The sequence below is a fragment of the Saccostrea cucullata genome, unplaced genomic scaffold (assembly GCF_032062105.1).
Source record: "Saccostrea cucullata isolate Sc308-1 unplaced genomic scaffold, CSIRO_AGI_Scuc_v1 ctg40, whole genome shotgun sequence".
NCBI lineage: Eukaryota > Metazoa > Mollusca > Bivalvia > Ostreida > Ostreidae > Saccostrea > Saccostrea cuccullata.
In genome coordinates this window covers 413,618-440,358 of record NW_026933337.1, presented here as the reverse complement: position 1 = coordinate 440,358, position 26,741 = coordinate 413,618, and the positions used below count along the sequence as shown (strand labels likewise).

The following is a 26,741-nucleotide window of genomic DNA, read 5'->3' as shown; positions in this document are numbered from 1 at the left end:
ATTTTAGTTGCCATGAAAAAAAAATATATAATGCCAGTCTTTTTTTATAGGATAGATTTTGAAAGGAAAGTAAAAATTGTTGTTCAGTAAAAGTGTTGGAGGGGGGTCCCTGCATCCCCTCTTACCACCCTCACCCGAAAATATATATTCGCTTATGTTTTGTTCACATGAAAAAAGTCATAGTCGTTTAAATAGCCTTCCAAAACAATTTGTATCAATTTAGATTTTCCCGATCTATTTTTAGATCAATGTACAGGAAATAAATCCTTGTATTCACCTGGAACGTCACGTGCAGGTCAATACAACGTAGTATTTTTCTAATATACTCCAAGTAGTTGGATCTCAGCCAATCTGAGAGATGGAAATTATTTAATCATATAATAGAATAAGTTAGTATTCCGATGCAGTTAAATTGCAAAACATCACAGTAGCGCAGTCAATAGGAATGGCACTGAGTATCGAGTAAAGTCCCTCACAAATATATATGCGTGGAACATTCCCGAACGGGACATAAAACAACATTTTACAATCAATCAATCAATTGTTGCCCGCGTGGTTGGAGCGTCTGCTGTTATGTAGAGTCGCAGAGTGAGGAGTTGATCCTTATGTTGCAGTTTGGAATCCCACTAAGGGACGCGGAGACTGGTCCATATAATTATATAAACCTTGGTCTCGTGTTGCAGTAGATGCTGATACGAAAAAAAAAAACACTGCTCAGGGGCCACAAGTGTCGGATGCAGGTCTAAATTTGTAATCCTCCACAATAGGTGTCTCAATATGAATGATACAAGTTCTCGGAAGGACGTTAAAAAACCAAATCAACTTCAAACCAAACCCTTACGGTAACAATACAAAAGGCAGGGGATAGTTATGAGGCAGAAAGTCCAAAACCAGACCAAATATGCATGAAAATGTTTTAAAACACAAAATAGCAATTAAACGTAAACCAAGTACAGAACTATCAATGTCGTTTTTGAATTGTCAGTAAAAACCTAAATCATAAAGTGCAAGTCTTCAGAAAATGTTTAACTATCGTGAGAATTAACTCTTACCATCAAAAACTAATAAATTTCTATGGCCAATATTGGTTCCTATGTTTATTTACGATCGAATAAAGAGTATTCTCTTTACTTTATTCTTTAGACAAATATGCAAAATAACACTCACGCCTTGCTATATCCCCTCCAATTCCATTGCGAGGGGATAAGGAAAGTGCTTGACGTATGGTCAGGTGATTGTTATCAAAAGACCAAAACTCACACCGTCGATCTGTCAATCAAACCAGTACTTTGATTGTTCTAGTGTGATTGACAAGCCGTAAATCATTCCTCTTGACGAAGGTAGACTATAAGGAAGTTGACGTACGATAAGGAAGTAAACGCTGAATTTCATTGAATCTATCAAAAATTACTACTTTATATAATTCATTAGCTTTTGTAATCTTGAAGTATAGATTTTAAGTTACACAAGAAGCATTCAGCTATCTACTAAAGAGCAATTATCTTTACAAACTGAAAGCACAAAGAACTGTTTCATAGATTTTGTGTCCTTTGGTTAGGAAAAATAAAGAGGATAAAGGAAAACTAGAGAAATATACATGCAGATGGAGAGAGAAACAAGACTCTAACAGAAACAAGATGTGTTTGTGAAACACTGATGCCCCCGTATGGCACCATAGCAAAGATTAAACTTTTCTTAAATGCAAATTTAATACATTGGTGCCAAAAGTAGGGTATTCTCCCTGGAAATACAATTGTGAAATATGAAAGTAGGCCAAGGTTAAAGTTTTTTCATAAGCACAAAAATCTCCAAGACCAAGGTCATTGGTATCCAATGAAAGGTCTTGCCAAAAAAAACACATATGTAAAGTATGGAAGCCCTAGCCCGAACGGTTCAGAAGTTATGGTCAAAGTTAATTTTTTTCAAAAAGTAGGTCAAATTCCAAGGTCAAGATTAAAAAGGTCTTGCTATCAAATAAAAGGTCTTGTCACAAGGATTAAATATGTAAAGTATGAAAGCACTAATCCTAACCTTTAAAAGTAATGGTCAAGGTTTGCTTTTTAAAAGTAGGTCAAGCTTCAAGGTCAAGGTCAAAGATCTTGGTATCCAATGAAGGGTTACAAAAGTATGAAAGCACTAGCCCTTGTCGTTCAAAAGTTATGGCCAAGGTTAACGTTTTTTCATAAGTACTACAAGCAAATTCAAAGAATTGTGGTCCCCACTTTTGGTGTCTTTGTGGGTGAGATGTTATTTTTTTTTATGACATATTGTGTCTAATATGAACACCCTATCATATGTCATTTATTTAGAAATTATCATTGAATTTGAATTTTTTTTTAATACGGTCAATCATGAAAGTCAAGGTCAAGAGGTAAGAAATCGTAGCATGCTCGGAATTATCTTGTCACAGGTAATGCACAAGTCAAATATGAAAGCCCTATCTCTTCTCAATATAAGGAACAAGATGTGTTAGTGAAATACTGATGACCCCGTATGGCAAAATAACAAAGATTATACTTTTCTTAAATGCAAATTAAATATATTATTACCCAAAGTAGGGTTTTTCTCACAAGAAATACGATTGTGAAATACAAAATCCCTAGCATCACCTGTTCAAAAGTTATAAGTGAGGATAAATTTTTGAAAGGTAGGTAAAACTCCAAGGGTGAAAGGGTCTGAGTTGTTGGTTTCTGAAGAAAGGTCTTGTCACAAGTAATACATATGTGAACGATGAAAACCCTAACTCTAACCATTTAAAAGTTATGGCCAAGGTTAAAGTTTTTTAAAAGTAGGTCAACTCCAAAGTCAAGGTCAAAGGGTTAAAGTTCTTGGTATCCAATGAAAGGTCTTCTCACAAGGATTACATATGTGAAGTATAAAAGCCCTAGCCCTTACCATTCAAAAGTTATCGTCAAGGTTAAAGTTTTTTAATAAGTATGTAAATCTTCAAGGTCAAAAGGTCAAAGTTGTTGGTATTCAATGAAAGGTCTTGCTACAAAGAATATATATGTGAAATAAGAAAGTCCTAGTATTTACCATTCAAAAGTTGTGGCCAAGGTCAAAGTTTTTGTAAAGAAGGTTAAACTCCGAGGTCAAGGTCAAAGTTCTTGATATCCAATGAAAGGTCTTCTCATAAGAATTACATATGTGAAGTACCAAAGCCCTAGCCCTTACCGTTCAAAAGTTATGGGCAAGTTTCAAGTTTTTTCATAAGTACGTTAATCTCAAAGGTCAAAAGGTCAAGTTGTTAGTATCCAATGAAAGGTCTTGCCTCAAAGAATACATGTGTTAAATATGAAGTCCTGGTATCAACCGTTGAAAAGTTGTGACCAAGGTTAAAGTTTTCAAAAAGTAGTTAAAACTCCAAGGTCAAGGTCAAACGGTCAAAGTTCTTGATATCCAATGAAAGGTCTTTTCACAAGGATCACATACGTGAAGTATGAAAGCCCTATCCCTTAGCATTCAAAAGTTTTGGTCAAGGTTAAAGTTTTTTCCTAAGTACATAAATCTCAAAGGTCAAGGTCAAAGTTGTTGGCATCCAATTAAAGGTTTTGCTACAAAAAATACATGTGTGAAATATGAAAGTCCTAGTACCTACCATTCAAAAGTTATGGCCAAAGTAAAAGTTTGGAATTTTTGTGTAAAAGAGGGTCAAACTCCAAGGTCAAGGTCAAATTTGGTGGTACCCAAAGAAAGGTCTAGTCACAAAGAATACACATGTGAAATATGAAAGTCATAGCTCCACTAAATCAAAAGTTATGGGCAAGGTTTTTGTGACGGACGGACAGCTAGACAGACTGATGGAAAGACGGACAGACAAATGAGATTTAATGTCCCCTCGCTTTCATGAAAGTGGGGGACAAAAATCTCTAGGGTCAAGGTAATTGGTATCCAATGAAAGGTCTTGCCACATAGAATACATATGTAAAGTATGGATCCCTAGCCCTAACTGTTCAAAAGTTACAGCCAAGGTTAAAAATTTTAAAAAGAGGCAAAACTCCAAAGTCATGGTCAAAGGGTCAAAGGTCTTGCTATCAAATGAAAGGTCTTGTCACAAGGATTGCGTATCTTAAGCCCTAACCCTTTTAAAGTTATGACAAAACTATATACCCCCGAAACTTCATTTACGGAGGCATATTTAAACTAAAATTATCTCCCGAATACTACCGGGTATATAAGAAATGTACATTTCTGACCTCCACCTTTAACATTTTGACCTCAAAGTGAGTATTTTTATTAGCATATGAATCTATTTAATTCTTTTGCAAAATCCCAAACTTTAGTAACTCAAACAGAACATAAAGATAGGCTATGACCCCTTTTTTTGCCCTCCTGATTTGTGGTGTCTTTTAGAACGATGCAACACTTTATCAATAAAAACCTGTTGTCATCCCTGCCACAAAATGAGTATTGGTTCTAAGTTTTGGAATACACAGATGTCTCAGAGAAGTCAGAAAATAGGTCAATTTTCAAATAGTCTTTCTTTTATGTAAATTTTCATCTATTTTACAGCACATTTGCCCCTAAATTTATATATTTTTTACATTAGTACAGATGCAGTTTATGTGTAAAAATCTCAGATAGGCAAGCTTGTACTCTATATTTCCCGAAGAGAAAAGTATCACAATTATGAAATTCAACCAGAGTTGAAGAAATTCAGGAAAATGTCCTACTTCTGCACCCTCTAGTGACCTCCATGTAAGCCTTGAATCCAAATCATTGCTGGTTTTAAAGGAAGCATCATTTAAAGTTCTTAACTACAAACTATCACAATTTTACCAGTGTTCTGATTTTTAGTCATCAAATGAGGGGCCAAATTTGGCTGTTACCCTACCTTGTCCTTTCATATAAAATTCTAACCTTTGACCTAAAGATCAAAAGGGGTCTTTTTATGTCAAAGGGAGTTAAAATATTAAATTTTATTAGAACAAGATGTGCTTGTAAAAATGGATGACCTTCTGTTGCAGCATAGGGTGAAGGTTATGGTTTCTCAAATGCAAGTCAAACTCCAATGTGAAAGTCAAAAGATCAAAATTTTTGTTACCCCAAGAAATGTCTCAATGAATATGCCTGTGAAATACCTGTATAATATGAAAGCCCATGCATCAACCGTTCAAAAGTTACCGGGTATGACCAAAATTAAAGGTTTTAAAAGGAGGTCAAACAGTACCTCTAGTTTTAAGCTGGTGTGAATGTGATAGTAAGCATTCTATGATGCATCATTCATGAAAGTTTAGTAAGAATTAACTTGCCCCAAAAACCACTGTAGTGTATGAACAGTTACGAAGAGTTCCATTTATGGCAGTTTTCTCCCTTTTTGTGGACTTAAATCATCCCATTTCCACTGCCTCAATATTCATGAAATACTCTCAATACATTGCCTCAATTTTTACGGATTATCACTTGGCAGTAGAGGATTAAAATTTAGACCAATTTTAAAGAATTACTCTCAACACTGCCTCAATTTTAAAACACCCCCAAAATGCTATTACTCTTAACACAGTCTCAATTTTTAAGGATTACCGGTAACCCAGAGAGGCACCAATTTCTAAGAATTACTCTGAATATTGCCTCAATTTAATGTCATTTCAGAGATTCAAAAAGGAATAAGACTAAATGTGGACAGGCAAGTTTTTTTTTTTTAAACAAATCACATACAACATTTCCATATAACCGCATCAAGTAAGCTTTCCCAAAAAAATCAAGCTCAAGGTTTCAAAAAGGTTTATATTAAGACTGTGAGGAAAGAACACATTTTTCTTAGCAACAGAATTATAACCAAATGCTATTTGTATCATTTGAAGGCTTTGTTGACATGATATACACTTAAATAAACAACCAGTCTTCAAGGTGGGCTTATATAAGAATTTTCTACTTCTTTGGAGATTATTAAAAAATGTAGATAAAATGCACCAAATTCAGCCCAATTTCCTTTTTTTGTTGCACATAAGCAGTATTTATATTCAGTTCTAAACATACTACACTCATACAACTTCATCTAAGCACAGAGAATTCACACCAATACAATGTTTAGACAGACATCTTAAATTAAAACTGAAATGAAAAGGTAAATATATAGATATAATTACATCATGGACAAGACTATACTGCATATGAAAAAAATCTGAGTCCTTTGCAGATCCTAATTCACATTCTTTCCATACATTTCCTAAACTAATCTTGACTTCAAATATTGAAGATAAGACAAAGGTAGATAACTCTCTCTTAACGTCTTTTAAAAAAAAAAACATAAAAAAAGGAACATAAAACAGTTTAATGTATACATGAAGTGACAAATCTGAAAGAACTTTAGTTTTTCTAAGAGGACCTATGCCCTCACCCTCCCATCTCTTTGCAGGGTATTAGAATGTCAGCTTTGAAATCCTGCAAGGAAGAAAGCATAGTGATGAGCAGTTTTGAATTATTATTATTGTAATGCATCAGGAGCACATCAAGAAGATCAGGTTTAAAAGATACTTAAATGAGTTAATTTCCAAAAGCCTTCAACAACAATCTATCATACATGAACTACACAATTTTTGTTACATTTTCAACATTTTAGAAAATAGTTGGTATTGCTGCAACCTCAGGATGAAAACGACAGATCTCAAGGATATTTTTTAATCAATCAAGCATTAAATGTAAATAAAATTAAAGGTACAATTCACATCCCAATCAAACATGACTGACAACCAAAATAAGCTTCTTTGTTAAGGCTTCTGGGAAAATACAGATATTCCTACAACATTTTCTTTTTTGGACTGCCATTTGCAAACAACTTAAATCTTCTTTGACAAGTTTTGGGTGCAAATAATCCAGTCCCGGAATAAATGTGTATATCTGAAATTTTCAAATTATTTATCAATCATTTAGTTTAATCAGAATCACTGAAACATAGATGTTAGGTCAAATTCTGAAGCCACTCTAGATAATACACTATATGTGCAAGTTTGGTTTAAAGATAAGCTGGGGAAAAAATACAGACAGATTGATGGTCATGAACTAAGAGCCCTGGTGATTCCAGAATACCCAAAATACAACTTTGTTGTGGGGGGTACATGTCTTAAAATAGGAAGAAGTTACTGCTATGTATGACATTCTTCATGATCTTGTCTAAAGAACATAAACTTTGAATGACTAAATCTGTAAAATATTCAAATACAATGTATTCAGTGACACAAGCTACAGACAAGAATATAAACTTGTAATGTTCTCCTTTAACATAGCTTAATTTATCACAGTAATATGAACATGATTCTAGAACACACACTAAAAAACATTCTGTAGTGACAAAAATTAATATATAGATATATATATATATATGTCCAATGGCATTCAATGTGTACAAAAATTTATTATGCCTAAACAAACAAAATGACATAAAATTGTAAGGAAATGCTGAATTGCTCTTGTATTGACATGGAATCAGGCAAAAATGATTTGATTACTTCTATACTGGGTATGCCAGAATGACTTGGAAGCATTCTCATATGAATCAAAAGCAAGAACAAAAACCAGTCAATTGAATTTTTCCTGTACATCTCCACTGACATATTTGTCTTTTTAACACTTCGGTCATTAAGCGGAAACATCTCAAAAGAATTGACATCCGTCGTGATTGTCAGCTGGATTTCCATCGTCAACACGTGACTAAAACGACCAATCTCCCACTTCCGTCCCCATGAAGATGAAGCCGACACCTCCTGTTTATTACTGAATGATGACAAAACAAGGGACATGTCTCGGTCGTCATATTGGACAAAATGGACTTTGAATTCGTAAATACTGAAATTAAATAATAGCATATCAAGATTCAAATCCTTTGTGGCATTAACAAAGTAAAAAAATATTCGTAGTTGCCAACCAAAAAAAAATCTGAAAATATTTTCCCCTAAAAATATATAAGATTAATGTTTGAAAATTTTATTTCCTTTGACTGGGAAGCATTATTGGAATCTTATAATTTAAATATAATTGACCATTAACATGAACGTTGTGGTGGTAATGGATTTTCTTGAAAGAGATTATTAGCTAAATAGATATAAGATGGTCACCTGGATAACAAGAGAGGGTCCTTTGGCGACAATTTCTGGTGGAATCTGACTAAGAGGGCAGTTTTCTATGCTCATGATCTGTAAGTTGCTGCAGAGAACCAGTTCATAGGGAAGGCTGTGGAGCTCCTGATTGTCGTTGATGTACAGAGATTCCAGATTCTCCAACGTCCCTAAAACAGTATTGTACAGTCAATACATATACAGTACAGAGACTCCAGATTCTCCAACATCCCTAAAACATAGTATTGTACAATCAATACAAATATTGTACAGAGATTCCAGATTCTCCAATGTCCCTAAAACATGGTATTGTACAGTCAATACATATACAGTACAGAGATTCCAGATTCTCTAGCATCCCTAAAACATAGTACAGTCAATACATATACAGTACAGAGATTCCAGATTCTCCAACGTCCCTAAAACAGTATTGTACAGTCAATACATATACAGTACAGAGACTCCAGATTCTCCAACGTCCCTAAAACATGGTATTGTACAGTCAATACATATACAGTACAGAGATTCCAGATTCTCTAGCATCCCTAAAACATAGTATTGTACAGTCAATACATATACAGTACAGAGACTCCAGATTCTCCAACGTCCCTAAAACATAGTATTGTACAGTCAATGCATATACAGTACAGAGATTCCAGATTCTCCAACGTCCCTAAAACATAGTATTGTACGGTCAATGCATATACAGTACAGAGATTCCAGATTCTCCAACGTCCCTAAAACATAGTATTGTACAGTCAATACATATACAGTACAGAGACTCCAGATACTCCAACGTCCCTAAAACATAGTATTGTACAGTCAATGCATATACAGTACAGAGATTCCAGATTCTCCAACGTCCCTAAAACATAGTATTGTACAGAGATTCCAGATTCTCCAATGTTTCTAAAACACAGAGTATTACAAACAAGAGGCCCAAGGGCCTTGAATCGCTCTTCTCATAAATTGTACAATCTATCACTTCTATTAGAAGCCTTCAACTCTATTAGTATCATAAGACCCAAAATGCATCAACTTACAAAGTATGATAATATTTAGCCAGTTAAGACTGAAGATATCATAATATAATTATAAAATACCATAAGTAGGTCACAGTGACCTACCTTTTGATTGGAATTTTCTGAGGACTCGAGATACATTAATTGACAAAGTTTGATGATTCAAAGATTCAAACCCAATATGTACCTGAGATTCCAAAGAAGGTCACTATGACCTACTTTTTGGTCAACATTCTCTGAAAACCCAAGCTGCATCTACTGACAAAGTTTGACAATTCTAAGCCAATTAGTTCCAGAGATAATTAAATATAGCCATCAAATGTCAAAAGTAGGTCACGGTGACGTACTTTTTGGTCGATGTTATCCAAACACCCAAGATGCCTAAACTGAGAAAATTTGCTGATTCTAAGCCAATAAGTACCTGAGATATTTAAATATAGCGATATTTCAAAAGTAGGTCACTGTGACCTACTTCTTGTTGGACATTCAATGAAACCGTAAGATGCCTCAACTGACAAAGTTTGATGATTCCGAGCCAATAAGTACCAGATATAATTAAATAAAGCCATAAAATGTCAAAAGTAGGTCACAGTGACCTACTTTTTGGTTGACGTTCTCCGAAAACCCAAGGTGCCTAAACTGACAAAGTTTGATTATTCTAAGCTAATACGTACCTGAGATATTCAAAAGTAGGTCACTGTGACCTACTTTTTGGTCGAATTCTCCGAAAACCCAAGATGCATCAACTGACAAAGTTTGATGATTTTAGGTCAATAAGTACAAGAGATACTTAATTATAGCCACAAAATGTAAAAGTAGGTCACCATGACCTACTTTTTGGTTCACTCTCCGCCCAAGATGCATCAACTCACAAAGTTTGATGATTCTAAGCCAATAAGTACCGGAGATACTTAAATAAAGCCATAAAATGTCAAAAGTACGTCACCATGACCTACTTTTTGGTCGTCACTCTCCGAAAACTAAATATGCATCCACTCACAAAGTTTGATGATTCTAAGCCAATAAATACCTAAGATACTGAAATATAGCCATAAAATGTCGAAAGTAGGTCATCGTGACCTACATTTTGGTCGACATTTTTCAATTAATGCATCTACTGACCAAGTTTGATGATCGTAGGTCTGAAGGTAATCAAAATATGCATTTTAAACAATTTGAAAATAAATGTTGGCAAAATTCAAAAAGTAGGTCACAGTGACCTACTTTTTCATAAATATGTTTTAAGGTTCCTAGATGCATCAAAGTACAAGATTTGATGATTCTAAACCTCCCGGTGTCTGAAATAATGGGATTTAATGTTTTTAAATGGATAAGTCATAAAGTTCAAAAAGTAGGTCACGGTGACCTACTTTTAAGTTGTCATTGTTCAAGGACCCAAGATGCATCAACTGACAAAGTTTGATGATCATAGGCCTTAAAGTGTCCAAAATATGCCTTCAAATCAATTTGAAAACAAATCCCCACAAAATTTAAAAAGTAGGTCACTGTGACCTACTTTTGAGTTAACATGATGTGAAGTCGTAAGATGTATCAACTTACAAGATTTGATGATCCTAGTCCTTATAGTAAGAAAAATATACACGTTTTTATTAATTGTAAATTTAGGTCAACTTTGAAGTGACCTTGAGACCACGCCCTTTGCCCCAGGGTCATGCCTTGAACAATTTTTAATCTTCAACATATCCTAATCCTTGTATGTAAGTTTGGTAAAAATCTGCCGGGTGGTTCTGGAGAAGAAGATTTTTTAGCAACCAGTACTTTTGGTTTTGTTTTCCTGATTATCTCCCCTTGTTTTAGGGTTCCAACCCTTATTTTAGTATAAAGGGTAGCCCTTGGGCCAAGGATACCCTGTGACAAATTTGGTACTGTTTGGCCAAGGGGTGTGAGTTATGGCCCATATTCTAAAAAGTTAACGCACACCGCACACCGCACAAATGGCCATAGCATTAGCTCTTTGAGCCTTTGGCTCAGAAGAGCTAAAAATAGATGGACTGTATAGAGATTCCAGGTTCTCCAACGTCCCTAAAACATAGTATTGTACAATCAATACAAATATTGTACAGAGATTTCAGATTCTCTAGCATCTCTAAAACATAGTATTGTACAGTCAATACATATACAGTACAGAGATTCCAGATTCTCCAACGTCCCTAAAACATAGTATTGTACAGTCAATACATATACAGTACAGAGATTCCAGATTCTCCAACGTCCCTAAAACATAGTATTGTACAGTCAATGCATATACAGTACAGAGATTCCAGATTCTCTAGCGTCCCTAAAACATAGTATTGTACAGTCAATACATATACAGTACAGAGATTCCAGATTCTCTAGCATCCCTAAAACATAGTATTGTACAGTCAATACATATACAGTACAGAGATTCCAGATTCTCTAGCGTCCCTAAAACATAGTAATGTACAGTCAATACATATACAGTACAGAGACTCCAGATTCTCCAACGTCCCTAAAACATAGTATTGTACAGTTAATACATATACAGTTCAGAGATTCCAGATTCTCTAGCATCCCTAAAACATAGTATTGTACAGTCAATACATATACAGTACAGAGATTCCAGATTCTCTAGCGTCCCTAAAACATAGTAATGTACAGTCAATACATATACAGTACAGAGATTCCAGATTCTCCAACGTCCCTAAAACATAGTATTGTACAGTCAATACATATACAGTACAGAGATTCCAGATTCTCCAACATCCCTAAAAATCAATATATGTATTGTACAGAGATCCAAAATTCTCCAACGTCCCTAAAACATAGTATGGTACAGTCAATGCATATACAGTACAGAGATTCCAGATTCTCCGTCCCTAAAACATAGTATTGTACAGTCAATACATATACAGTACAGAGATTCCAGATTCTCCAACGTCCCTAAAACATAGTATTGTACAATCAATACAAATATTGTACAGAGATTCCAGATTCTCCAACGTCCATAAAACATAGTATTGTACAGTCAATGCATATACAGTACAGAGATTCCAGATTCTCCAACGTCCATAAAACATAGAACACAAACTGTATAGAGACGCTCCTTCAAAATAATGATCATACAACTAGAGTGTGAAGATGCCTGGACTTCAATTCTACTTATTCTAGCACTGAACTCATTTATAACATAATCTTCAATCACTTGGTCAAACAAATAATTGTCAGGATATCAATTAAGATTTTCAATCATCTTCAAATGAGTACAGTAGAGTTACAAGTATATATAAAACAATGTATACCTATTTCAGCAGGAAGAGATGTCAAGTTATTTTCCCCAGCACCAAGGTATTCTAGTTTGGACAGGCATCTAAAATATTTCATGAGAAATATTCATCTAAATGAACATGTGTCATACATTTCTTTATCGAAATCACACCAAAACATACAGATTAATAAATAAATTAGAAAAAAATAAAATTATTTGCAGAGTGTATCTTGACAAGTTGAACACATCAACCAGGATTTTCTTGAAATAATAATAGAATTCTTGGATGGTTATTAAGTATAAAAAAACTTCAATGTTGATTAAGTATAGAAGACAATGCTGAAACGTTTATCAAGTATAGAATAAAAAAACTTCAATGTTGAGTAAGTATGGAAGACAATGCTGAAATGTTTATCAAGTATAGAATAAAAACACATCAATGTTGAGTAAGTAAAGAAGAGTGTTACCCGATGGCACGAGGCAGACTGGTCAGCTGATTAGACTGGACAACAAGTCGTGTCAGCTCCTGTAACTGTCCTGTAAATAAACAGAACATACAGAGTAGATGTCAGATTTTGAAGTACATGTTCACTGTAAACCAACTATTTGTTGCTTTTTTTTTATTCGCAAATTATCACTTTGAAATCAACCCATGATGATTTATTTTCAAAATTGAGGAAATGTTCTCTACAAATACAAAGCAAAATAAATGGTTCGCGGAGATTAACATTTAGCAGGTGAGGTAGGTCGAAACTAGCAGACCCTTCATAGATGAATAAAAGTTGGTTTACAGTATTTCTGCAACTTGAGTATCTCAGATATTCATGTGTAGTTGAGAAATTACCTATTTCTTGAGGTAGTGATTCTAGTTTGTTTTCTTCCAAATCAAGAACTCGAAGTTTCTTTAGATTACCAATGCTGGATGGTAGACGCTGCAGAAATCAAGTATACAAATTAAAGACAAGCACCAACGTATCACTGCATGACGGGGGTCACAGTGTGTGATCTGTATTAAATGTTGATTGTTCATGCAGTATTTAATTCAGTAATTAATTCGTATGTCGAAAAAAACAAAGCAATAAAATAATATAGATGTATTTGTTCACATGTCTACATACCTTTAATAAGTTATTACTAAGAATAAGGACCTCTAATTTTTCTAAATTTTGTATATCTTCTGGAACTCTAGTCAGCTGATTTGTTCCCAAGTTTAATTCTGTCATATTGGACCAGCTACCAATATCTGTTTATAAAACACCCAAAAGTCAACTATGAGAAATTACTTTCAAATTAGATTTAGAATAATCAATAATTAAATTTAGAATATCTTAATGTGTATTCCATGATCATACCCTGCATCACAAATGTTTCATAATATTTGTCACTTGAAACCAATGTAAAAAGAAGATATCAAAACCACATAAAAGAGAAACCATTATCTGAAAAGTTACGTTGAACCTCTGACACAAGAGTATAACTATAAATATTAATTCTTACTTTTAAAATATTGCCACAAAAACTGAATGACCTTATAATTTGTGTGACTTACCTAATGGCAAGAATGTCAGCTGATTATCTTTCATGTTAAGCTTTGTCAGACTCGAAGCTCGGGAGAAGATCCCCAGTGGAATTTTATTGATCTGATTGTGTTCCATGTTGAGATTCTACATAATAAAAAAAAAATAGCCATATAATCAATCATCATTAAATTATCTGTTTGTTCATGTGAGGTTATATAATAATCAAACCCATTATTTCTGTATATATAATAGTACATGTATATCTTACATAAACAGAACAGAATTGTGCTGGGCCTCCACTTGGGTACGACTGAAATGCATTTCTGGACAGTGTAATGTAGCGTAGGCCAGTCAAACTCGATAAGAGTCCCTCCTATAACAGGAAAACAGAGACCGATATACATATATTCAAATATAATGAATTACGTTAAATTGTATTGCTTGCAATTACTATTATTATTTCATTAATTTATAAAGCGCAAAATCACATATAGTTTCTATACGTTACGATATTTCTTTTTTTTTTGTTGTCTGTCACTTTTGATTTCTTATTATGACTGAATACCAACATGGTGATGTCAATAAATTGAATTTAACTGAAGTAAATGTACTTTTCTATCATATGACACTCCAAAATTTTGGTGAATAAAATGTATTACAATCCTGTACTTACGGGAAGTTGTCCAATATTATTTCCCTCCACGTTGAACTCCTCCATGATGACACAGTTAGCCAGGCTCTTTGGGATGCTTGTTAACCTGTTATACCTGTCAACGGAGTGCCGTTTTTAGTACCATGTTTAAAACACAGAAATCTCTGACAACAGAATGCTAACTTAAAACATATCACAGAGGATAAACTATTGTGCATGTACCTACTAATAGTATTATCTTTTAGCCATTTCAATAAAAATAGAAAAAAAATACACTTATTACATATAACACTCATACTGGGTGATCTACTTCATTTTCTTTGGCCAGTATTGTCAATAGAAAAAGCATGCCACTTTTATAATGAGGTCTTGATACAATCATAAATTGTTCAATATGATTCAGGGGTTTCGAAAAAACTGAAAATTTTAAAGTTAACAGGCAATGGACTTTGTGTCATTACATGCAAATTGGCATTAACAGCTTGAATGTCTGTCAGAGATTGTATACTCCTGGCCCTGGGATCATGAAACATCTAAGCTTAAAGTCAAAAATCTTTATGTTGTACTCTGATTTTGTTGAAGTCAAGCAAATCAAAAGTGAAAGTCTAAATCTGCTTCATGATCCTGGGGTCTGTACTTAGTTATTTTCGTCTCCTACCTCAGCCCCAGTCTGGAGAGTGACTTGAGATTGCCAATAGATTCTGGTATGTCTAAGAGTTCATTGTGCTGTAGATCTAAGGAATTAAGCATCACACAGTTTCCAATCTCTGGAAAAAAAAACATTCAATGGTCATCAATGATCATACTCCACTTATTTAACAAACTAAATTACCAAGTACACAAGACTTAAAACACACTAACTCACAAATCATTAAGTATATACGACTTAAGGACAGATGATAAGACCAAAAAATATACATGCTTGTATTGGTTTATATTTTTTTTTTTATCTATTTTGGTTGTAAATGGTGTGACATATATTTCAAAAGATATTGAGAATGTTTAAACTTTCTGTGATGTTCAAAATTCAACCTTTCTGCAAAAATTCATATTAATCTATTCCATTTTAATGTCACTTAAAACTCCATTATTGTGAAACTTTGAATGAAAAATCAAAATTTATACAGTTAAATGTATTCATATTACTCATATAGCCAAGGTTGTAATTTGCAGAATTTTTGATAAAAGTTATCATCTGTCCTTAACACACACAAAAAAAATCTGAAATTAGAACATCTTTATTTCAGAAGCAATTTTTTTTTTAAATGTCTAACCTTCAGGTAAGTGCTCCAGATGATTGTGGGAAATGTCGAACGTGAGCAAATTCACCAGCTGGCCGATACCTTGTGGCAGTTTAGATATCTTATTTTCTCGCAAGCTAAATATGGTAAGTTTCTACAAAATTCATGAAAATAATTTTTTGTAAAAAAAAAAATCATCTTCCTTTGTTCTTTCAATAAACGTTCAAAACTTGTCCAGATGCAAACAATGATTAAGTTTTCAAAAAAACTTTTTCAACAGGGTTCCTTTAAATAATAATTTTTCCCTTTTATTCAAATTCATTTTTATTTATCTATTAAATTATTAATTTATTAATTCATCAAATTATTAATATAATTTGCTACAGCTGTCCAATACTTACATGTATGATTTTTTTTTTTTTAATACAAAATGATTTGGATTTTTACAAGGTTTTAAAATTTCTTTTGTGTCAATCTTTACATATACCAATTTTTTAAGCCAATATGTTTCCTGACAATTCATTTCAGATGAAGAATGAATTGAAACTTGCAGAATAACTTACTGTTAAATTTCTAATAGCTTCTTCCACATGCTTGATTCGATTAAATCGAAGGAAAAGTGTTGTTAAGGATCTAAGATTATACACCACTTCTGGAATCTGTGAGAAATTCATCCATGAAAAAAAATTCAATTTTTTTAAATAAATAATATTATAAAGAGAGCAATTTTATAAAATTTGCTTAAAATGCACATATGGTTTGTTCAAACCATTATTTCACACAATAGTTTTTTGAGATCTTTTTTTCATTTCAAAAAGTTATTAATACAAATGGAAAATCTGACCTCATTGAGTCTGTTGTGTCGTAAGTCTAGCACGCGGAGATGCTTGAGACATTGAAGAGATTCTGGAAGGGTCGTTAAGGAGTTTTCACTTAGTCCCAGCTTCGTCAAGTTTGTCAAAGCTCCAATCTCCGGGGGCAATGTGGCCAGCTTATTCCCATACAGGTAAAATTCTTGTAACTGTGACAACTACAGGTTATACAGAAAAAAAGATCATTTAATGCAAGCACATAGTATGAATGCATGGATATAACAATTCATTTGAATGAACAAATAGCTTATCTTCACTTTTGAATTCTGTTTAGTATTATGAAGAATTGTGATACGAGGGCCATTTAATGAAAACTTTATTTTTTACTTAAAGGAAATAAGTCACTCACGTCTTTAACTGTATTTGGTATCACAGTAATCTAAAAGAAAAAATTTCGTACTAGATTTATTGAAGTACATACAGTAAAACACACTTAGAGCGAACACGCTTAAAATGAATTAATGCTTACAGCTAAGAAATTTTCATTCCCAATGACTAATATATAACTAATTAACTGACAGAGTTGTAAATATCAAACATTAGCAGTATATGTGATTTGAAAATATTTCATTAGATTACAAAAACATAAATGATTTGGCAGCAGGTATTGCCTAAATAAACCCTCTTTATTATTATCTTTATATATAAAATGTTACCTGGGATTTGCTAAGATCCAAACGAGTTGCTTCCTCTTCTTTGCACTTTTTGAATTCTTTAGCCACATCCTACAATATATTAAACAGTTGGTCACTGAATCCTATAAGCCTTGCCTACATTTCCCTTCTTGGTGTCAAAAGTTTCTAACAGTGAATCTCTAGTATGGTTGAGAAATCCATTGTAGTAAAACTTGGTAAGGCCATCCTTAAAAAAAAATTGTGTGCCCTCTCCCTACCGACTAAAATTTGCCCGTTTTATAACTTTTTTCACCACCAGAAAACAATTCTTTATGTTTAATTTATTTATAAGTATTTAGCTTCACATTTGCAGGTGATTTTAAATACAAAAAAATTAGACCCAACCTATATTCCCATGCTTTATCCTCAATCAGGCAACATGGCCTTAATGTATATTACTTTTCATTTGTGACAACTTTATTTCTCATTTTCTGGGTAATTAGGTGAGACTGCTTGCTCATGGTAATTAAATTCTCCAGATTAAAGTGGTGTACCACTCACCAGTTCCGGTTTGTGTTGGCGTTGTTTGGGTTTGCGGGGCTTGTGTTGTTCCCCCTTGTCCTGGATTACCACCCCTTTCCTCTGATCTGCAATCATTGCAGTACTACCTTTCTTTTCCTGAAATAGAACACAAACAACATATAGTTAAAAATTAGGACATGCTGAACAAATGGGATATGTTATGTCACTCAACTAAACACTTGTATTTTAGCTATTTAAGTAAATTATCATTAAAACAGCTTAAACTCACACACACACAAACACACAATTACATTGTTACAATGAAAAAAATCTTCCATGGATTATGATGGATAAAGAGACACAGTAGTAATGATGATATTTTGAATTTTTGGGGAGGATCCAAAGTGTCAGACCCCCTGTAAATTACAAATCACATAAATGTGATGCAACCTTCTTGTCTCTGCAATATGTTATAAATTATATCATGACTTATCTCCAATGTTCTAGTTTCATGATAATTGACCAATATTTCAGGCTACATTTCAATAATTCTAATAGAGGACAGCATCTGGTCTACACTTTACTGACATACATATAAATATTATTATATTGGTTGACTGATTGTGATGTCTGTTAAACATTCCCCTCTCTCAGATCAAGGGCTAATAGCTTAGTCAATAAGTGCACTCAAATAAACATGTTTTCAATAAAATTAAATTTCAATGTGAATTTAAAAGCCTCAAAGTAGAGAATCATTTCAAATCTATTTTCCCACACAGTTCCTTGTTATGATGTCATGTTATATCATTGTGATATGTTTGTATTGTTATGACAAACAAAATGCAAGATTTTATGAGGGCTTACATTAGAAAAACAACTAGCGATTGTATATATATATCTTTTTTTTTTTTCACATATCGGACCACTGCCTTACTTTTTCAGGGTTTTCGGTCTGTCAGACTCTGTCCACCTTTACTTTGGTTTTCTGTCAAAGTTTTTTTTTGTACTACATTTCATAACTTTGGACCTTTAAGCTTCAAGTATTTTTAATTGAAGCATTGCTTAATAAAACATAATCATTTTAATAATTTGTAGTATATGACACCTAAATTAATCTCAAAGTTCAAGGTCATTAAACTGGAGGTTAGGAAAAACATCTGTTTTGATCCAAAAATTAATAATAAGTAAAATATCATGAATTAAATCTAGTTGTTGCTTCAAATTGACATATATATATTTCAACATACTGGTAGTGTATAACGTTTATGATATTCTCATTTAAAAAATTCAATTACGAAATTGAGAATTTTTGTAGACTTTTTTTTTTCCATGTTACAAAGTAACCCATGCATTCCAATCATCCACAAATCTTATTGAGTTTTTTTTTTTAACTTTTCAACATTTAACAACTACATATTTCCTTAAATAAAAAAAAGCCATGATTCAAAGTTTCTTCCTCAAGACACAAAAATTTGACTCCACAAGACGTTTTCTGTCAATAATGAAAGTAATGCATTTTATAATTAAAAAAAAAATATTGTAGTAAAACTGAAGAATGCACATGTGTGTAGTTCCTATTGTACTTCTAATGAAAGTGCCTTTTACACTGGATGTATAAAATATTTCCTACATGACACAACAAAGCACTTATATTTTTAATCACTGCAAGTAATACAAGTATCTGGTTTGGTTGTAGCAAAGCACAATTGTGAAGTGATTTTAATAGTCAACATAGTCACACGTTAAACAAGAAATCAAAGAATACAAAGCTCACCTCAAAAAATGTTACCTATATAAGTAAGGCGAAGTCTTTTAATTTAACTAAATGTACAATTATAAAACATTTTCAATAACAAATTTCACTTAAACTAGATGATAACACACATTTTATGTTTGTGTCATACTTTCATATAGGATGGTCAAAGATAAACATATGCCATACTTTTCAACTGCTAAAAAGTTGCCGGTGTGGGGCAGTGGTGACCATGTGACCATGAATAAAAATAGTTATTAAATTGAACTTTGGTATGTTTGGTGTCTCTAATACTATGAATATGTCAAACTCAAAGGAAGTCTCAATTCAAATACTTTATATCCTTGGAATATTTGATCTCCTTTTGGTCCCATGGAGTTTTAGACAGTGAGGTTTGACATTAGTCTATCTATTCTCAGAGTATATTATCATAAATATGTTTCAAACTAAGATTTTATTTTCAATTGTAAATTATATACACACATCACAATACGCATACCAAGAAGTGAGAATGAAGATTGCATAACTCAATTTTAATCAACAAACCTCCAAAATTTTCACTTAGTCTTATGGATTATTTATATCGAGTCATTCGAGAGTCAAGAATTTCAAAGGATTAACTGGCAACATTTTCTAATTTCTGAGAAAGATGATAAAACTGATAAAATACTCACATGCTTGCTTCCCTCTTTTGGATCACTTAATGAAACATTGTCATCAATACAAGTCTCTAGCATGTTTCCCGCCAAAAAGTCATCTGATTCAACATTTGTAGCACCCCCTGCTCCTAAATATGGAGGATTTTCCATTAAATCATGATTTGCCATTCTTGCTGCAGCTGAAGAGTTCCCTTGTTTTGGTCTACGCGACATACTTTATCCCAAAACTTTGAGAGAGTGTACATCTACACATTAACAGTTTGTGTTTCTCAATCCATGCAACCAGAGTAAAAAGAACCATTTTAGTCTCTTGTCAATGTTACTTATAGATAAGTATATGGTGCAATAGGCTGAGCCGGTCTATTAATTCATGTCACAAGAAACTTCGCAAATATGACATTTGTCCTCCTTGTGTAGCTTGGGGAACTAAATAGTCAGGAAATTCCCAAGGATTTTGTTGCTGTTTTTTTTTTCAAAATAGTAAAAATTGCAGTTTTTCTATGCTAAAAATTCACAAAATTCTTGACAAAACATTAATTCATGCTAGTGACATTGCTATGCTTTCTCTGACATACAGGAATCAACAGATTTCAACAATCAAATGATATAAGTGATTTGTCATTATCATCAACTCTAACTTTTCATCTTCACAGTTTTGTCTTCATCATCAAGATGATGATCAGAGGAACTGGTTTTTCTCTCTTTTGATCGTTCTGTAAATGATGTGTTTGTAATAAGGCAATGTTTGACTCGATTGTCAAAATCGCTGAAATAAATCAGTTCCGTTATAATGAGAACAATTATCAGGTGGAATTCCAAACAAAACAATTATTTCCTGAAAAACTGCACATGATCTCTTCTTATATGAAGTCATCCATTGATAACGAAAGCGAGGCTTGACACACTTTCGTCTTGGCTGACAGAAAATGAAAACAGAAATGTTATATATTGTTATGAAAGCTTATTCCGTGCTTATGCAGTCGTCTTTAGAATTGAGCAAATGTAAATAAGCTTGTTGGTGTTCGGCAAATAAAACTCTCCTTGCATATAGTGCATTATAAATTAATACTTCTCATAATTACGAATAGATTTTAGACCCTTGTTTGTAGCAGCAAAAACAGTACACAGTTCCAGATGCGCGAAGCAGGTGCGCGGAAATTGAAGTGAGAGCACTAAGTAATGGGATGGAATATTTTTATCCGTCTTTACAAAATCATGAAAATCTACGCACTGTTTCATGAAAGTTTATACCCAATACTAATGTCTGTGAATATATTGCAAATTTGAAAATAAATTTCTTACTTGTCTGACATCTTTTACCAGGGGGATTTTTAATTGTTATTATTATGACAAGTTTTCAACATTTTTAGAGACTTGAATTTATGGAGTTTATAAGCTTAAATTGATAAAATGCAATTTTGTTTAAAAATATATTTTAAGTATTCAGTTTAGATATACAAAATCAAGATAAGCTTTGAGATTTATATTTCCAAACCCCAAACTAATTATCTTTCTCTCTTTCCAGTAACTAGCCTTACCTTCGAAACTTCCTTTTTCCGGTCAAATCTCATAGCGAAGGTGCATATTTATTTATGTTTTATAAATCCTCAATAATCCCCACATTGATGTATAAGCACCGCATAACATTTACACATTAATAACGAGAATAGCAAGTAAACTTCAAAAATCGAAGATATTGATAATCATCATCTCTGTTGATCTGTTTTACCTCGTTGACAGTAGGAAGTAGGTAGAACGAGATCATCCCTTTAGGTACAATTCAAACAAGAATTATTTACATTGAAAATAGCTGTTGTTGTTGCTAACATGCATATTGTTACAGTATATCTATCAGGATCCCTGAATTAAACAGGCCTGCCAAAATATGAAGTCTTATTGTAAGTAAAACTCGTGGTTGAAATTGGAGAAAATTCGGGTTATTGTTTTCATAGTTTGTAATGAAAATATTGTCATTGCTATACAATGTGCGCTTCATTATATGATAAGCTACTGTTATTGGAGTGACAAAGACTACAGTATTTGGAAGGTTCACTTGCCATAACAAATAATTTAAACGTTTTTAAACATCCGTACAGAAAAAGGGGGGGAGGGGCTTGGTACAGAATCAAAAGTCTGGAGTCAAAAATGTTTTCACTTATTTGGAGTCCCAAGTAAATGTATGTTGATACAAAGCGTCAAGTCAGCTGCAATTTTTTCACATGCTGATCATGATAATTTAGGGGTACAATGTAAACCACAATTGGTGAAAACAACACTTCAAAAATTAGCAAAGTGTTCCAAAGGCCTTGTTCTGGATTTAGCATGTCTCTTCTAGGCCTGGGTATTGCAAGCTACCTAACGAAACGATACATATAACAATATGGTCATGCGATACAACATGTCTAATCATGATACAGCCGTCAACAATTAAATTAACTGATATCTTTACATATTCTTGCTTGCTAAACTGTACAGTTGTTGAAAATATAAAAAGAATGTCTTGAGATCCCTAACCGAAGTTATTTATAGGTGGACTTATAGACTGATCATTATATTTTTTCATGGCTACCTTGTTTTTAATTTTGTAACATTAAAATTTCTTAGTTTGCATGTAGAATTTTCAAATAGACAACAAAAATTAAAATGTACTGTATTACGATACATACATGGCGATATGATATGTGTATTATGAGACCTTGCAATCAATGTAATCGATGTATTGCTGTATTGTTATACCTCTAGTCTCTTTCATGTCAGCAAACTGAAATTTACCCAAACTATCTGTAAAAGCTGTGATGCAAGGTCATTTGCCTCTGGAGAGAAAAGCAACAAAATAAGTTTGGACAATTCATAGTATTGGCCCTTTGATTTTATCCCTAAATTAAAAAAATGGCTATATGATAAAGTTTGAAGTATTTCTCTTTGAGCTTGTTTACTAATACCCTGACAATGTATTCATTTTCTATTTCAGGTAGTCAAAAATGGCTATCCGACCCCTTGTAAAACAGACATGTGTCAAGAAGAGGACAAAGAAATTTATCAGGCATCAGTCTGATAGATACCTCAGAGTAAAGGTGTGTATATCTGCTCCCAATGATCAAGCCATCTTTGGTTATTAACAGGTTTTCCAAAAGATCTGCAACTCTCTAGTTTGTCTCTGGTAAGAGAGGTTCAGTTCTGCAGCTGATCCCTCAGTAGACTGGAGTCATTTAACTTTCAATTGATTTTCAGCCAAGCTGGAGGAAACCCAAGGGTATTGACAACAGAGTCCGCCGCAGGTTTAAGGGCCAGTACAAGATGCCCAACATTGGTTATGGATCCAACAAAAAGACCAGACACGTCATGCCAGACGGATTCAAGAAATTCCTCATTCATAATGTTAAGGTATGATTTAATAGAATATTTTATTGTTATGCCCCCCTTTAAAGAAGGGAGGGCCTATTGCTTTGCTGCTGTCAGTTTGTCGGTCTGTTATTCGGTCAACCATCAGTTTCCATTCATTTTCTTTGCAGGGGTTGCACATATTGAAATGAAATTTGGTATACAGATTACTCATAAAAATATGTAGGGCAGGTTTTGCTTTGGGTACGATCGAACCATTCTGAACAGAGTTATGCCCCTTGGACTTAGAAAAATTTCAATTATTTTCAGTTTCCATTCATTTTCTTTGTAGAGGTTGTACATATTGGAATGAAATTTGATATAGCGATTTATCATAACACTATCTAGGTCAAGTTCTGTTTTGGGTACGATCAGAACACTTTGGACAGAGTTATGCCCCTTGGACTCAATAAAATTCCAATTATTTGCAATTTCAGTTCATTTTCTTTGCAGAGGTTGCACATATTGAAATGAAATTTGGTATAGAGATTTATCAAATGAACATCTTAGTCAAGTTCTGTTCTGGGTACGACCGAGCCATTTTTGACATAGTAATGTCCCTTGGACTTAGTAAAATTCCCTTTATTTGAGGGAGGGGGGCATAAGTGTTTTACAAAATCTCTTGTTACATTTGATGTTTTTAGCTCACCTCAACAAAGGTAGGGGGAGCTTATGTAATACCCTTGATATCAGCGTCCCAGGTTAAAATATTTTAGTGAGCTCAGTGCTCACAGTACCTCAAGGGTTTTTTGAGCATTCATTATCACTTGGTAATTCATCTATTTCCAAGTGATATTAATCGCTTCCTTCAATAAATTTGCATGACTGATTCATCTAGGGATGAAAGCTATCAGTCTTGCTTCAGATTTTGAGCTGACCTTCATTTTCTGGATTAGTAACCAGGTTGAGGTTTTTAGACAAGGTTCATTCCAAGATTTTTTTAAGACCAAACTTCCTTGGATCATGTGGATGATGCATCAAGGAATGTACACTACCAGACTTAGTTTGGATGCCGAATCTTACTTTCATTTTCCCATGTTTGAACAGAATTGTTTTGGAAGCAAGTCCATTCTTAAGGAAGGCCCACACTTTTACGGATCCGGTTCTAATTTTACACATATAAAATAAAATATAAAAAAAATTATGATTTTCACTTTTCTATTGATATAAATCTTTTTGATTGATTGAGAATGATTTAGCAAGTAAATATTTGTTTATTATAGTGTTATTGTGCATATGAAGCATATAATATACATTATTTATGGAAATTAAAACTTTTCATTTGCAGAGGTTGCATATGTCATTTAGAAATTATCCAGACACAAAATTCTTAATTGCTTTTAAAGACCTAAATCTTTTTAATTTTCTTTTAAGCAAACTAACCTGAGATCTATTTTTATTGATTAAGAGCCTATATCATCCATTTAATTTTTATTATTTAAAAATTTTACATTGAATAATTGAAAAAATTGATATTTCAAAAATGGGGGGTTTATCAAAAGACTGTTTTGTTAAAATTCTCTGGTCAATCATAATAAAGTAGATGTTTTTGTTAACATTAGATATAATTCTCAATAGTTTTAAAGAAAAAATGGCATCTAAACATATTGGATTTTAAGAATTATAAAAAATAAAGATATTTTGAGATTTTTTTCTGAAAGGCATGGACAGATTCAACACCGATTTGTTAATGTTTTGCAGTAAAAATTTCAAATTTTCTGACATAGGTAAATGAATATTTTTGATCTTCATAAGTTTTAACATAAATTTGATGTGATTTGGTGCATAACTGAGAAATATGATATCACACTTTTTTATGTGCAATTTTGGCTGTTGAGTTTTTAGAGGTATGTGTGCTGAGACATGTTGTATGAAAATCAATCTGCAAAGATATGTCTTTTAAGGGTGTTTTAGTGAGTTTAAGACTTGTTCAAAGTATTCAAATTGAAAAACTATCAGTTTGACAGAAAATTCTGAAAGTACGGACCTACCTTAAGTAACAAAATCTTCCTAGACCAATCTGTTATGTGTGGCTTACATAAAGATAAAATTTGTTAAGCTTTGATTACCCAATATTTATTGAATTGAGCTTTGTAAGCTTTGATAAGCAAGATTCATGATTCCAATAGATGTACAGTGGACCTTCAGATATCCGGACGCCAGATATCCGGATGCTTCAGTATCCGGACAACTTTTTATTGGAACAGAATTTTAAAACGTAATATCTTGTTTATCTGGTGATTCAGGTACACAAAGACGCTTTGTTACATATCCGGACAAATTGACTGGGAACCAAAGCGTCCGGATAAATGAGGGTCCACTGTACATGTATGTGGGCTTGAATTGCTAGTGAATCTTGCATACATTTAACACCAAATTATCTATACTGTAAATGATATTGACATATAGGTAAAAATTTTACCCAAAGAAAAAATTCAAGAAATAATGCACCAAAAATTAAATGTCATATATTTTATTTCCAGGAACTTGAAGTACTTCTGATGCAGAACAGAACTTTTGCTGCAGAAATTGCACACAACGTTTCCAGCAAGAAAAGGAAAGACATTGTGGAACGTGCCCAGCAGCTCTCCATAAAGTTAACTAATCCTAATGCCCGTTTACGCTCTGAAGATGATGAATAGGCATAAATAAAGGGGAAAAGCAAATATTGTGTTTTCTGTTTTGATTTTTAGGCTTAGGTTTTCTTACACCTTGCAGTGTGGTCTTGTGAAGATGTACCGATATGAGTTGTAGAATGAGACTTCTCTGCTAAGGGAGACTCCTGCTCAAGCCCCCCCCCCCCCCCCCCCCAAGGAAGAAGACAAAATCTAAAAAAAAAACACCCCTACTTTCCTACATGTACAGAGCCACTTCCTCCAGGTGCCAACTCCCTCCTCCTATGATAAATGCTCTAAGGTGTGGACTGCATTAAGAGGGAACTGGGTTCACTATAGATCGAAGAGGAGAGTCCTCTAAAACAAAAAAAAATGTGCTTCTCACTTTTGAAGATAACAAAAATCCTGTCCCACTCATGAAATACTACAAAAATATTCAAATTTTCTGTTTATGTTTTGATTTTCACTGTCTTTTTGCAACAGTGACATAACCAGTGATGTTTAGACATCATAGCTTTAATAGCAATTGGCAAATGCAAGGTTGAAAACATAAACATTTTGACAACATATTTGGAGATTGAAGAGGAAA

At 33.3% G+C, this 26,741-nt stretch overlaps 2 protein-coding genes across 2 annotated transcripts; one reads left to right on the top strand and one right to left on the bottom strand.

Moving 5' to 3' along the window:
• Positions 1-6,420: 6,420 nt before the first annotated feature.
• On the bottom strand, positions 6,421-21,292 carry LOC134238029 (leucine-rich repeat protein SHOC-2-like). Its single transcript, XM_062720166.1, has 17 exons — positions 20,172-21,292; positions 17,784-17,900; positions 17,265-17,333; positions 16,958-16,987; positions 16,581-16,766; positions 16,300-16,395; positions 15,770-15,890; positions 15,154-15,262; positions 14,517-14,610; positions 14,112-14,216; positions 13,873-13,987; positions 13,442-13,566; positions 13,168-13,255; positions 12,791-12,860; positions 12,358-12,425; positions 8,055-8,224; positions 6,421-7,785 (listed from the first exon to the last, which is right to left on the bottom strand). The coding sequence occupies exons 1-17, from the start codon at positions 20,367-20,369 to the stop codon at positions 7,750-7,752; spliced, it is 1,797 nt and encodes a 598-aa protein (XP_062576150.1). The 5' UTR covers positions 20,370-21,292; the 3' UTR covers positions 6,421-7,749.
• Positions 21,293-23,112: 1,820 nt separating this feature from the next.
• LOC134238040 (large ribosomal subunit protein eL32-like) lies at positions 23,113-26,203 on the top strand. The gene is made up of 3 exons (XM_062720175.1): positions 23,113-23,230; positions 23,388-23,540; positions 26,021-26,203. The coding sequence occupies exons 1-3, from the start codon at positions 23,138-23,140 to the stop codon at positions 26,177-26,179; spliced, it is 405 nt and encodes a 134-aa protein (XP_062576159.1). The 5' UTR covers positions 23,113-23,137; the 3' UTR covers positions 26,180-26,203.
• The last annotated feature ends 538 nt before the right edge of the window (positions 26,204-26,741 follow it).